General features: G+C 46.4%; 1 protein-coding gene across 1 annotated transcript in view; it reads left to right on the top strand.

Moving 5' to 3' along the window:
* Positions 1-11002, top strand: part of MPND (MPN domain containing) — a gene marked incomplete at its 3' end in the record, with an annotated part of 33120 nt that overhangs the window by 4576 nt on the left and 17542 nt on the right. The window contains exons 4-6 of the mRNA XM_015424379.1: positions 1843-2073; positions 7832-7991; positions 10309-10384. Coding sequence (XP_015279865.1) covers positions 1843-2073; positions 7832-7991; positions 10309-10384 — 467 coding nt within the window. The remainder of the gene's footprint in view (positions 1-1842; positions 2074-7831; positions 7992-10308; positions 10385-11002) is intronic.

Genomic DNA, 11002 nt, shown 5'->3' with positions numbered 1-11002 from the left:
AGTGGAGCTGCAAGGCCGGCGGTGGCGGCCGGGACCATTGGGGGCGGGCTGTGTGGCCTTATGACACACTTCCGGTGATGTCAGGGGGTGTGGCCTTATGACACACTTCCGATGATGTCAGGGGGTGTGGCATATGCTAATGAGTTATGCTAATGAGTTCCCCTAGCTCTTTTTCTACGAAACGGTAGCTCAGAAACACAGTGGATGACTTGGCATCTAGTTGTGACGTAATAGCAGAGGGGATGAGCGGAACTCTCTCCTCGGGCACAGGGTCATCAAGTGACCTTAAGCCAGCCTTTCTGCCACAGCCCCGCCCCACAAAGAGGGGCACGAAATAAGAATACCGGTTTGCCTTACAGGGTTGTCGTGAACAAATTTAAGTAAGTGAAGCAATATGGGTATAATAAGGGTGAAAGAAATATGGTATGGATTGCAACAATATAAACCCGTGAAACATCGGTATAACATATATAGGACATTATAACATCAGTGGCTATTAGCCACAAGGTGAAGAAGAAGAAGAGGAGGAGGAGGAGGAGGTTGGATTTATACCCCACCCTTCACTTGGAGTCTCTGAGCGGCTTACAATTGCCTTTCCATTCCCCTCCCCACAACTGACACCCTGTGAGGGAGGTGGGGCTGAAAGAGCTCTTTCCAGAACTGTCCTTGAGAGAACAGCTCTGACAGAACTACGGCTTGCCCAAGGTCATCCAGCAGCTGCGAGTGGAGGAGTGGGGAATCAAACCCGGTTCTCCCAGATTAGAGTCCGCGCACTTAACCACGACACCAAACTGGCCCTCCTACACCAAACGGGATGGATCACCCTGTCTGGAGCCATGATGCTCTGTATCCTTGGTGCTTGGGGGACAACAGTGGGAGGGCTTCTAGAGTTCTGGCCCCACTGGTGGACCTCCTGGTGGCCCCCGGGTTTTGGCCCCTGTGTGACACAGAGTGTTGGAATGGGTGGGCCACTGGCCAGATCCAACATGGCTTCTCTTACGTTCTTATGACTGTGATTAATACATAGTGGCTCAAGTGGTTTAGACGCTGAACTGCAGGCTGTGGAAGATCAGTAGTTCAGCAGTTCAAGACCCGGGTGCCGCATGATGGAGTGAGCTCCCATCTCTAGTTCCAGCTCCTGCCAACCTAGCAGGAAAGCAAGACATTGCAAGTAGATAAAAAGGGACCACTTTGGTGGGAAGGTCACAGCGTTCCGTGCGCCTTGGTGTTTAGTCATGCCGGCCACATGACCACGGAAACGTCTTCGGACAGCGCTGGCTCTTCGGCTTGGAAACGGAGATGAGCACCGCAACCCTAGAGTCGGATTCGACTGGCTTTCGAGCAAGGGAACCTTTACCTTTACCTTTAATACATATGATATATGAAGTCCAAGAAATGAATGGTGTAAGGAACTTCGTTGCCCTAGTTTGCAAAAGCGTCAAAAAGGGATCGGATCAACATATGGAGCAGAGATCCATCAGTGGCTATTAGACACAACGTCTAGATGGAACACTCTGTCTGGGGCAGTGATGCTCTGCATTCTTGTGCTTGGTAGTCAACAGTGGGTGGGCTTCTGGAGTTCTGGCCCCACTGGTGGATCTCCTGACGGCAACTGGGTTTTGGCTACTGTGTGACACAGACTGTTGGACTGGATGGGCCATTGGCTTGACCCAACATGGCTTCTCTTATGTTCTTAATCATATGAAAATGTAATTTCTGTTACAGGGAGTACAAACTCACTTGTAAGTGTTGCAGAAACTCTGTATAAATGCTAAATATTATTATTTTGGCCGTCTGAATAGGTGTCAGCATTCCCTGTCCCTGTTTTGTGTCTCACCCCAGGGGAAGAAATTCTTGGGCGACCTGCTGACAGACGGGAAGATTGTTTGGCAGGAGACGGGCCAGGTGTTCAATTCGCCAAGCGCCTGGGCAACGTATTGCAAGAAGTTGGTCAACCCGGCCAAGAAATCTGGGTGCGGCTGGGCGTCTGTCAAGTACAAAGGCCAGAAGCTGGACCAATACAAAGCCGTCTGGTTAAAGAAGTACCAGCCCAACACCCCCCCTGCAGATGAGGTGACCCCATTGCCTTCCTGGTTCATCCTTCTTTGTTCACAGAGGAAATGAAATCCTAGGGAACGTGGGGAACTCCCTGCCACAGGATGTTGTGATCAGTGTTCCCTCTAAGCTGAGTTAGTGTGAGCTAGCTCACAGTTCTTTAGCCTCCAGCTCACACATTTTTGTCTCAGCTCAGGAAGGAGGGCTCCAGAGCAGACTAATTTATGCGGTAGCCAAATTGTTTGCTCTTAACTTTAACGCCAGTAGCTCACAAAATAGAATTTTTGCTCACAAGACTTCACAGCTTAGAGGGAACATGTGATGGCCGATAGATGGCTTTAAAAGGGGAGTAGGCAGATTCTTGGAAGAGGAGTGCTGTCGATGGCTGATACGCACGATGGAACCTCCATGTTCAGAGGCAGTCTGCCTCTGCACGCCGGTTACAACGGCAGGTTGCCTTGTTTGTAGTACTTCTGAGACCGTCTGGTTGGACATAGCGGGAAATGGGATGTGGGACTAGATCCAGCCAGGGTTCTTAGGCGCTGCTGGGAGTGTCCGCATTACACTCTTAAAACTTGTCTGCTGCTTCAGAGCTACAAGGTGTTGGCTTGGTTTCCGCTGTAGGCCGTGAGCAGTGTCCCCTCTAAGCTGAGTCAGTGTCAGCTAGCTCACAGTTTCTTAGCCTCCGGCTCACGCATTTTTGTCTCTGCTCAGGAAGGATGGCTCCAGAGGAAACTGATTTACGCCGCAGCCCAGTCGCTCGCTCACCATTTTTATGCCCCTAGCTCCCAAAGTAGAATATTTTGCTCACAAGACTCCACGGCTTAGAGGGAACATTGGCTGTGAGTCCCGGTCAGCTCTCGTAATTGCAATTCAGTGATGGCTGGGCATGAGGGGGGAGGCTAGGATTCGCCAAGGGAATTCTCAGCCCTTCACCGAAGTATAGTTTTGAGGATCTGGGATATTCAGATCCAAATCCCCACCTTGCTATCGAAGTGTTCACACTTCAGTCACTTTGGGTTCGCTTTCCTCACTGGGTTGTCGTGAGGATAAAATGGAAAACGGCGCGTGTCAGCTGGAACTATTGGGAAGGAGGGCGGGCTGAAAAGGCAATCAGTTCTCTGAATTCCCCCCCCCCCCAAGAATCAGAATCACAGAGCTGGGGGGGGCCAGACAGGCCATCTAGTCCAGCCCCTGCTCAATGCAGGATCAGCCTAGAGCAGTGATGGCGAACCTTTTAGGGGCCGAGTGCCCAAACTGCGACCCAAAACCCACTTATTTATCGCAAACTGCCAACACGGAAATTTAACCTGAATACTGAGGTTTTACTTTAGAAAAAACAACTCCTACGTCAATTTAAGATGATCCAAACAAAGTAAGGAAAGCAATCCCAAATGCTTTCATTTACTTAAAATTATTTGGCAGAGAATTCGACATTTGAATGATGGTCTGGGCCTGGCTGGGGCGATGGCACGCGTGCCCACAGAGAGGGCTCTGAGTGCCACCTCTGGCACCCGTGCCATAGATTCGCCACCACTGGCCTAGAGCATCCCTGACAAGGGTTTGTCCAGCCCCTGCTTAAAGACTGCCAGTGAGGGGGGAGCTCACCACCGCCCTCGGCAGCTGATTCCACTCTTGCACAACTCTGACTGTCAAAAAGTTTTTCCTAATATCCAGCCGGTACCTTCCCACCCTTAATTTAAACCCATTCTTGCGAGTCCTCTCCTCTGCTGCCAACAGGAACAGCTCCCTGCCCTCCTCTAAGTGACATCCCTTCTTCAAATACTTCAAGAGAGCCATCCTGTCCCCCCTCAGCAGTGTTCCCTCTAAGCTGAGTTAGTGTGAGCTAGCTCACAGTTTTCTAGCCTCCGGCTCACACATTTTTGCCTTAGCTCAGGAAGGAGGGCTCCAGAGTAACCTAATTTATGCAGTAGCCAAATCGCTCGCTGACGACTTTGATGCCAGCAGCTCACAAAGTAGAATTTTTGCTCACAAGACTCCACAGCTTAGAGGGAGCATTGCGGCCCTCAGCCTCCTCTTCTCCAGTCTGAACATTCCCAGGTCCCTCAGCCTTTCCTCACAGGGCTCGGTCTCCAGGCCCCTGATCATCCCCGTAGCTCTCCTCTGCCCCTGCTCCATTCTGCCCACATCCTATTCCATCTCCCAGTTCCAAAAAATCCATTTAATAGAGAACGCAGCAGATATTAAACTGATAAGAAGAGATTGACTTCCTTAGAGAATGTTTACCTCCTAGCCCAAAGGCCGAGAAGCAATGACTTTTGAAGCTCATAGTGGCTGGGTGCTTCTGTGTTAATGAGGGCTTGAATGCCATCTCCTACTGAAGAAGAAGAAGAGGAGATTGGGTTTATACTCCGCCCTTCACTACCCAAAGGAGTCTCAGAGCGGCTTACAAACTCCTTTCCCTTCCCCTCCCCACAACAGACACCCTGTGAGGCAGGTGGGGTTGAGAGAGCTCTGACAGAAACTGCTCTTTTTCAAGAACAGCTCTTATCAGAACTACGGCTTGCCCAAGGTCATCCAGCCAGGTGCAAGTGGAGGAGTGGGGAATCAAACCAGGTTCTCCCAGATTAGAGTCCGCGCACTTAACCACTACACCAAACTGGAGGAGGAGGAGATTGGATTTATACCCACTCTTCACTTCCCAAAGGAGTCTCAGAGCAGCTTACAAACTCCTTTTCCTTCCCCTCCCCACAACAGACACCCTGTGAGGTAGGTGAGACTGAGAGAGCTCTGACAGAAAACACTCTTTTTCAAGAACAGCTCTGACAGAACTATGGGGAATCAAACCTGATTCTCCAAGATTAGAGTCTACGCACTTAACCACTACACCAAACTGGCTCTCACGCCAAACTCACCAAATTGAGAAGGTTGTGTGCATGTGTAAATGTCGTGAAGTCAAAGCTGACTTATGGTGACCCCAGCAAGGGGCTTCCAAGGCAAGTGAGAAGCAGAGATGGTTGGCCATCACCTTTCCCTGCGGAGCCTTTTTTTTTAACCCCCAAAGGGATATTTTTTTATTGCATTTTCTATAAACTACAAAGAAACAAAGAAGGGTATCTACGAACTATGGGTGAAAGGAAAGACGTGGTGGCCATTACAAAAACTTATATATAATAAAAAGGTAAATTATTAAAAAGCTTATTAGTTACATTAGGTGTGATCAATATATGTATGCTTATATTATCAAAACCAGTAGAAATAACTGTTCAAAAATATCACAAAGAAGCCATTAATATCCACTTAAGGCAAACTTCAGAGTCATTCAGCATCTCATTTCCCCCCCGTTCTATTCCTCAATTGGTAGTCTCGTTTGGGGGCAGCTGCCCCACGTTGCTAATCAGAGTCTTCTTCAGAAGTTGTAGTATCAGAATCATTGCCGCTTCCTTTGTCGCTATCATTGCCTTCTTTGCCGTCCTCTCCTGTAGAACCAAGTTGCTGCTTCAGAAACTCCCGAGCTTTAGAAGCCGTGTTAATTCATTCTTTCTTATCATTTATCTTAAACAGGATGCCTTTGGGGACCAGCCATCTGTAGGGGATGTTGTTTGTTTGCAAAAACCTTGCCAAGTCTTTGAATTTCTCTTCTTCCTGATTTCAAATGGAATCTCTTTCAAAACCCTTATTTCCTTGCCCTCGATTTTTAGGGACGTTCCTGATGTTGCCTTCAGGATTTGATCCCTCACATGCCTTTTAGAGAATCTGACCATTATCCTCTGCAGAGCCTTTTGTGGAGGTCTCCCTTCCAACTACCGGCCCGGCTTAGCTTCCGAGATCTGACAAGATCGAGCTATACCATTCTGCCTTCTGTCCCCCACAACAGTGACCTTTATTAATATGCACATGTGTGCTGTTTGAATCCATTCGTTATACAAATAGACACATAAAAACCGCCTTTCTCATTAAAAGCAAAGCACACAGAGAAGTGTATGACTACTCCCATGCTTATTACACATAGGCCGCAATCCCATGCATACTTATCCAGGAGTAAGTCTTCTTGAAATCAGTGGGGTTTTACACGAGCAATTGCATTACAGGAGTGGATTATTAGCAGTGTGTAGAGTGCTGACAAGTTGCAGCTGACTTATGGAGAACCCAAAGGGTTTTCAAGGCAAGAGGTGAACAGAGGTGGTTTGCTGTCGTCTGCCTCTGCGTAGCGACCCTAGGCTTCCTTGGTGGGCTCCCATCCCAATACCAACCAAGGTCGACCCTGTTTTTTTAATTTTTTTTTATTATTTTCAATTTTTAACAATTCTAACATTTTAAACAGTGAACAATTATTCTTCCAATTACATTCACATCCTGTAAATAGTTCCTGAGTATATACAACGTTATAACATGTTCAAAGAATTACAATACATTACTCATCACACTTCCGAATATGTTTTCAGTATAGAGATAACAGACTTGGCGTAAGCTTAATAGAAACATTAGGAGACCCTGTTTAGCTACTCAGATCCAGCAAGACTGAGCTAACCTGGTCCGTCCGGGTTACGATTCTCGGTAAGGCCTGCAAATTACAAATGCTGGTGGCAGCCAGTGCTCCCACTAAGCTGTGGAGTCTTGTGAGCAAAAATTCTACTTTGTGAGCTACTGGCATTAAAGTTGTAAGTGAGCAATTTGGCTGCTGCCTAAATTAATTTGCTCTCGAGCCCTCCTTCCTGAGCGGAGACAAAAATGTGTGAGCCGGAGTAGAGATGTAAAATTTCCGGAAATTTTGAATCACTAGAGATGTAAAATTTCCGGAAATTTTGAAGCTCGGAAAACCCCCCGGGTTTTTTTCCTTTTTTTTCTGGGAAAAAATGGAAATTTTCAGAAAAATTGGAAAAAATGCTACATTAGCATTTCTTTTGTTTTCTAGATTGAAAGTCATTCTGTTACTTTAGGAACATAAAATATGACTATGGACATTTTTATTTGGCATGAAATTATCACAACTAGCATATTAAAAATATAGTGTATCCAAACAATTATTACAAACAGAATACCCACCCACATGCAAAAACAAAACTGAAACCTTTTTCTTTTCTTGTGACAATAGTACCTCCTAAAGGAAGAAATGCATCTTGTTCTTGCATTGGAGAGTTCAGTTTGTAACCTAGGACTTGCTTGTCCTCAGTGCACAGAAATTAGATCAATCTGATACCATATATATATATATTAGAAATGATTTGGAAAATATTTGAACACCTTGTCTTAAAATATTTTATTCATCATGTTAAAATAAAATGTTCCATAATCAATTTTTTTCTTTTCTTTTTTCAATTTTTTCGGAAAAAAACAAAAAAGGCTTCAGAAAAAAAATGGAAAAAACCCTGTTTCCCCCCCAAATGTTTCCGGTTTTTTTCCAGGCCTTCGCATCTCTAAGCTGGAGGCGAAAAAACTGTGAGCTGGCTCACACTGACTCAGCTTAGAGGGAACGCTGGTGGCAGCATCTCCACTTCCAGCCACCCATCCTGGAAGAACTGAAATATTTTTATGACTCTACCAAATGTACCAATAATGGAGATCTAATAAATTTCCTTTAGGAAGGAACTCCAAAAATCAGGGGGAGGGGTGGGATCACTGCTCTCCCCAGAATATTGGTTATGGAAGGCCACTCAAGGATAACACTTTATGCGTTCTAGAACTCGGCACAGGTCTTTGAAACATATTCTGAGAGTGCCGCTGGTCTCTGAACCAGGACAGTTTGGGAAGGGTGCAAGAATCAGCTTGGAGATAGTTGATTCTGTCGATTTCTGTGGTGTTCCGCCTTACCTAGGGCTTGGTGAGTGAAGGAGAGGAGGAAGAACTTGCTGATGATGAGGAAGAAGAAACCAAAGGGGTTAAATCCTCCCTCTCGGAGTCCATGCTGGCTCGGAAGCTGGAGGAAAAAGCCCGGAAACATCCCAACAGAAGTCTGGCAGAATCGCTTGGCACGGGTAAGCCAGAGATTTGAAAAAAGGGAGGATTCATACCAAAGCTTTGCAGCATTGAGAGGCTATCCAGATGCTTTGGTTTTTTGTAATATCCCTATTGCTGTCACAGAATCCCAGTGACAGGAGATGATAAATGACCTTTGAGATGTTACACATTTCTGAGTAATTTTGTGATGAAACCATTGTGCTGTTGGAAGTGGAAGGTACTGTTAAGTTGCAGCTGATTTATGGCAACCCCGCAGGGTTTTCAAGGCAAGAGACCTTCAGAGGTGATTTGCCACTGTCTGCTTCTGTGTAGTCAAGGGTCATTTCCTGCCGGAACGTACTGGAACGGTGCTCCGGCAGTAAGGAGCCCAGGGGTGGCCCCCACTGCCTTTCCTCGCCAAGGGAAAGCCTGCAGAGTCCCCCCTCGCTGCTTGAGGGGATTTAAATGCCTTTCTTTCAAAAAGAAACATGCCTGCCCGTTGTCAGGGGGTGTGGCATATGCAAATGAGTTATGCAAATGAGCTCCTGCACCTCTTTTTCTACGAAATGACCCCTGTGTGTAGTGACCCTGGACCTCCTGGAAGGTCTCCCATCCAAGTGCTAACCAGGGCCGACCCAGCTTAGCTTCCAAAATCTGATGAGGTCGGGCTAGCCTGGGCCATCCGGGTCAGGCTCATTGTGCTGTTAGGCAGCAAAAAAAAGGAAAAAGTTTGCAAAGCATTTTTGCAGCACAAGCTGCAATAAATGCGCTGGAAACAAAAATGTTAAAAGCTCATCGCGTCGGGTTGGGAAGCAGCAAAATGACAAAGAATGCCATTCTTGCCATGTGCTGTGGGTTAGCTAATGCCTGAGGAAAGAGTTTCTGACCCCCCAGAAAGACATCATCAAGGGGGAGGAACCAACATCTCAGTGGAATTAGTTTAATGTAAGGGGAAGCCACCAAGAAGGCCCTGCTTCTGGTGAATGCTACTTTGGCATCCTTTTGGGATAGGATCCTGAGCAGCTGGGAGATCAGGTAGGTTAGTACTGGCATCCTTAAACTAGCAAAAGTTTCTATACAGTGTTCAAGGGCTTCCTTGCCAAGGGGGTGTTGCAGTGATCTAGAACTTTTTCATCTGTCTGGGAAAAAAATTCAGTGCTGTTCATGCCACGTAGTCCAAAGACATCCTCTAATTAAAAAACAACAACCCACCTTTGTTTACACGTTAGAAATGTTCTTCAGGACAATAATCTTTCAGAGAAGATCACGCTATTTTTGATCTAGAGCTTTTTCATCTGCCTGGGGAAAAAATTCAGTGCTGTTCATGCCATGTAGTCCAAAGACATCCTCTAATTAAAAAAAACAAAACAACACCTTTGTTTACATGTTAGAAATGTTCTTCAGGACAATTATCTTTCAGAGAAGATCACACTATTTCCCAAAAGTGAAAGGCTGGGATGGAGGGTAGAGTTACCTACCACGTGATGTGGCTGTTGTAGAGGAGGGATTCGAACTCAGCTTCCCCAGATTGTCTCCCCAGCTCACAATATTGTTTTCCTTACTGAACCATCAGTAAAGGTCCCTGTGACGTGCTTGCTTATTGGGGAGATGGTTTTACCTTTAAAACACTGTGTACATAAAACTTGGTAGATTTTTGCTGCCACCAGGAATTAAAAATTCCAAATCTCTCTCTTTTGGTAGAATGACCTAGGGTCTGGGCACTTCAGAGGACTATATGGCCCTGAGGAAGGACTACTCTGATTGCTAGGATAAGTTTAAACAAAAAATGATTTATTCAATAAAGAACAAACTATCTCTCTCATCTATATAGCCACACAGGCTGAACTCTTTGTCTTATTCACACAGAATTGACTCAAAACTCATATTCACACAGACTAAACTGTCTTATTCACACAGAATAGACTCAAAACCTCCCATAGTCACCCAGACTATGCTCTCTGTTCAAACTTCACACACAGAACCTCTCTCATATACACCCCTCCTCCCACACTCTCAGTCAGCAGCCAATCGCATCACACTTCTCTCCCTCTATCATTCTTCTTACATTACTGCAATCAGACTAAACATTTAAAGAAACACACACACCAAAACATGAAATCACTACAGTCCCCACTTTGGATTTCTGCAAGGCAGAAACCTCAGTTCAACAGCGGAGCGGCTCCCATCACCAGACATTGGGGAATGCTACTTCCTTGTCTCTGCAGCTGTCCAGGAAGCTGGCTTTGAAAAGAGGAGACAACCACATGCAACAAATGAGAGATTTTTATTTTTTAGTGTTTTATTTTTGCTAGCAAACGAGGCAGTTTTTCAGCATGTGAATTGTTTCTTTTCCAGATAATGGCAAGCGGCCAGAGAGCAAGAATTGTGTTCCTGTACGCTACTGCAGCCTGGGGAGTCGGGATTTGGCCAGGTATTCATGCAGATGCTGGTTTCCTACTCTGGCCCTGTCCCCACCCAGATGAGCAGAGGTCCATCAGTGGCTCTTAGCCACAAGGTATAGATAGGAACTCTCAGGCTGGGGCAAGGGATGCTCTGTATTCTTGGCGCCTTGGGGGGGGCAACAGTGGGAGGGCTTCTAGTGTCCTGGCCCCACGGGTGGACCTCCTGATGGCACCTGGTATTTTTGGCCACTGTGTGACAGAGTGTTGGACTGGATGGGCCATTGTCCTGATCCAACATTGGCTTCTCTTATGTTCTTATATGGAGCAGAGGTCCATCAGGGGCTCTTAGCCACAAGGTATAGACAGGAACTCTCAGGCTGGGGCAAGGGATGCTCTGTATTCTTGGTGCTGGGGAGGGGGCAACAGTTGGAGGGCTTCTAGTGTCCTGGCCCCACTGCTGGACCTCCTGATGGCACCTGGTATTTTTGGCCTCTGTGTGACAGAGTGTTGGACTGGATGGGTCGTTGGCCTGATCCAACATTGGCTTCTCTGATGTTCTCTGTGTATACTCTTAAAGTAAGCCATCTCAAACAACTGATTGATCATCACCAACACTTTATGAATTCGTATAAGTTATAACTTAGAAC

This window comes from Gekko japonicus, unplaced genomic scaffold (assembly GCF_001447785.1).
Source record: "Gekko japonicus isolate JY-2015 unplaced genomic scaffold, Gekko_japonicus_V1.1 scaffold5770, whole genome shotgun sequence".
NCBI lineage: Eukaryota > Metazoa > Chordata > Lepidosauria > Squamata > Gekkonidae > Gekko > Gekko japonicus.
Note: the sequence above shows the minus strand (reverse complement) of the source record. Positions and strands in the feature narration are given on the sequence as shown.